This window comes from Otolemur garnettii, unplaced genomic scaffold (assembly GCF_000181295.1).
Source record: "Otolemur garnettii isolate 467f Iridium unplaced genomic scaffold, OtoGar3 scaffold00153, whole genome shotgun sequence".
NCBI classification, from domain to species: Eukaryota; Metazoa; Chordata; class Mammalia; order Primates; family Galagidae; genus Otolemur; species Otolemur garnettii.
The window spans coordinates 2834465-2837646 of NW_003852548.1; the positions used below are offsets into that span (position 1 = coordinate 2834465).

A 3182-nucleotide genomic window follows, 5' to 3' on the forward strand; every position below is an offset into this window, starting at 1 on the left:
TTTTTTTTTTTTTTTAAGACAGGTTCTCTGCCACCCAGGCTGGAATGGAGTGCCATCACCATAGTTCACTTAAGCCTCAAATTCCTGGGCTCAAGCAATCCTCAAGCCTCAGCTTCGTCAGTAGCTGGGACTATAGGTGTGAGCCACCATGCTGGCCAAATTTTTTTTAAAGGGCTTTTATTTTACTATTTCTTTCTTTTCTTTTCTTTTTTTGAGACAGAGTCTCTCACTCTGTTACCCTTCACAGAGTGCTGTGACATCATAACTCACAGCAACCTCAAATTTTTGGGCTCAAGCAATTCTCTTGCCTTGGCCTCCCATGTAGCAATGCATCCACCTCGGTCCCCCAGAATGCTAGGATTGCAGGCCCAAGCCACTGCACCTGGCCGTATATTACTCTTTTCTTTTATTTTTGCAGTTTTTGGCTGGGGCCAGGTTTGAACCTGCCACCTCCGGTATATGGGGCTAGTACCCTACTCCTTTGAGCCACAGGCACCGCCCCTTTTTTTTTTTTAAGACATTCTCAAGTGCTGACCCTGGGTAGAGTGCTGTGATGTCATAGCTCACAGCAACCTCCAACTCTTGGGCTCAAGTGATCCTCTTGCTTCAGTTTTTCTGTTTTTAGTAGAGACAAGGTCTTGATTTTTGCTCAGGCTGGTCTCAAATCCGTGAGCTCAAGCAATCCACACGCCTCAGCCTCCCACCCAGAGTGCTAGGATTACAGACATGAGCCACTGCACCTGGCCTTTACTATTTCTTATAAAGCCATGGTGACAATCAGTTGTTCAATCCCAGATGAGAGGAAGTAGGGTAAAAGCAGGACCACGGGCCATGTGGAAAAAGAAGGCAAAGAATCCCCATTTCTGTATGCCCAAGGCCTTTTCCCAAGAACTAGGCCCACCCGCAGACCTGGTAGGCATGGGGATCACCCAGGGTACAGGGTGAGGGTGTGGGGCCAAGACTCTGTCACTTACCAGAAATCTCTCGTTTGATGTTGGGTAGCTCAGCTGGGCAGGAGTTGCTGACAGTAATGGCTGGAGTGGCCACGCCCTGACTACTGTACACATCAAGCAGATTTCCTGACACTGGGAGCTGAGAGAAATAATGATTAGCAACAGACCCCAGGCTCAGCCCCTCCTCAAAATCAGACTACTGACCCTCCATACACCCCAAAAGATTGGGCCCTCTAACACAACGATCAGCTGACTAGCACGGGAACCTTTTATTCTCTTTCAAGGCAATTTCCTGTGGCACCCCAACATGGAGGGCAGAGCAAACTGTCCTACTCTGCTTTGCTGGGAGACTGGAGACTGCCTGACTTATCACCCCCACCCCCACCCAGCTCCTCATTCCTCAGTGACCTCTGAAGCCCCTCTCTCAAATCCCAGGGCTGCCTCAAGAAAGAAACCTGGGAAACCATGATTCTCAGGTCTTTGTGAGCTCTGATGCGACATTCTGGTCTGTTAGCTCCTCCCAGCACAACATTACAATCCAGCATTCTTGAAACACTCCAACCCAATCTTCTCAGACTCTGGTAAGTTGTTATGGCAATGTTCCATCCAAAATCTGGCCTCTTGGAGCGAAGCGTTCCAACCTAATCTCCAATCTTGTGCTAAGATCAAGTCATACCACCTTCCACACCATGGTCTCCTGCAGCTGTGTACCAAGGTCCTGACTCTAGTATCTTCCTGAACATTCTGACCTCTCAGGAGATTCTTGTCCAACTTTGCAAATAGCAAGGCTTTTATGTCAGCCTAGTTTTTTTTTTTTTTTTTGTTTGTTTTGTTTTTTGTTTTTTTTGAGACAAAGTCTCAGTATATCTTCCTGAGTACAATGCCATGGTATCACAGCTTACAGTAACCTCAAAGTCTTAGGCTTAAGAGATTCTCTTGCCTCTGTCTCCCAAGTATCTGGGACTACAGACATCTACCACAATACCTGGCTATTTTTTGGTTGTAGCTGGCATTGTTGTTTGGCAGGCCCAGGCTGGGTTCGAACCCACCAGCTCCAGTGCATGTGGATGGAGCACTAGCCAAGTTATAGGCACTGAGCCTATGTTAGCCTAGTTTTTATATCCCAGATACACTCTATGGCAGCACACTAATCTAGAAGTATACCAAAGTATAAACCCCTAATGAGTTTTCATCACTTGAAACCCCCTTCAGTCTGCTGGATCCATTTAATATAAGGTCTCAATATCCAGCTGTGTCTGAATTAATAAAAAGTTCTGGCTCAGTGCCAGTAGCACAGTGGTTTTGGAGCCAGCCACATGCACCAAGGCTGGTGTGTTCAAACCCAGCCCAGGGCTCGGCACCTATAGCTCAAGCAGCTAAGGCGCCAGCCACATACACCAGAGCTAGCAGGTTCAAATCCAGCCCAGGCCTGCCAAACAGCAATAATAACTACAATCAAAAAAAAAAAAAATAGCTGGGCATTGTGGCTGATGCCTGTAGTCCCAGCTAATTGGGAGGGTGAAGCAAGAGAACTGCTTAAGCCCAGGAGCTGGAGGTTACTGTGAGCTATGATGTCACAGTACTCTACCCAGCACAACAGCTTGAGGCTCTGTCTCAAAAAACAAACAAAAAAAGTTCTGATACACTGGTACCATTTTTTTTTTTGAGACAGAGTCTCACTATGTCACCCTTGGTGGAGTGCCATGGTGTCACAGCTCACAGCAACCTCCGACTCTTGGGCTTAAGTGATTCTCTTGCCTCAGTCTCCCAAGTAGCTGAGACTACAGGTGCCCACCACAATGCCCAACTATTTTTGTTGTTGTTGCAGTTTGGCCAGGGCTGGGTTCAAACTTGCCACCCTCGGTATATGGGGTCGGTGCCGTACCCACTGAGCCACAGACGCTGCCCTAAACTGGTACCATTTTTGTTTTTTATTTTTAGAGATAGAGTCTCACTTTATTGCCCTTGGTAGAGTGCTGTGGCAACACAGGTCATAGCAACCTCCAGCTCTTGGGCTTAGGTGATTCTCTTGCCTCAGCCTCTCAAGTAGTTGAGACTACAGACACCTGCCACAATGCCTGGCTATATTTTTTTTGTTGCAGTTTGGCTGGGGCCGGGCTTGAACCCACTACCCTCAGTATATGGGGCTGGCGCTCCACCCACTGAGCCATAGGTGCCCTACCCAACTGGTACCATTTTTATACATGCTTCTATCTTCTTGGTAAGTTG

The 3182-nt window shown here is 47.5% G+C and overlaps 1 protein-coding gene across 2 annotated transcripts in view; it reads right to left on the reverse strand.

Annotated features, from left to right (window-relative positions):
• The window catches only part of TFE3 (transcription factor binding to IGHM enhancer 3), a 14735-nt gene that overhangs the window by 4430 nt on the left and 7123 nt on the right, over nucleotides 1-3182 (reverse strand). For both annotated transcript variants that reach the window (XM_003799656.3, XM_023519057.1), the window contains exon 6: nucleotides 975-1092. In XM_003799656.3, the coding sequence (XP_003799704.1) occupies nucleotides 975-1092 (118 nt within the window). The remainder of the gene's footprint in view (nucleotides 1-974; nucleotides 1093-3182) is intronic.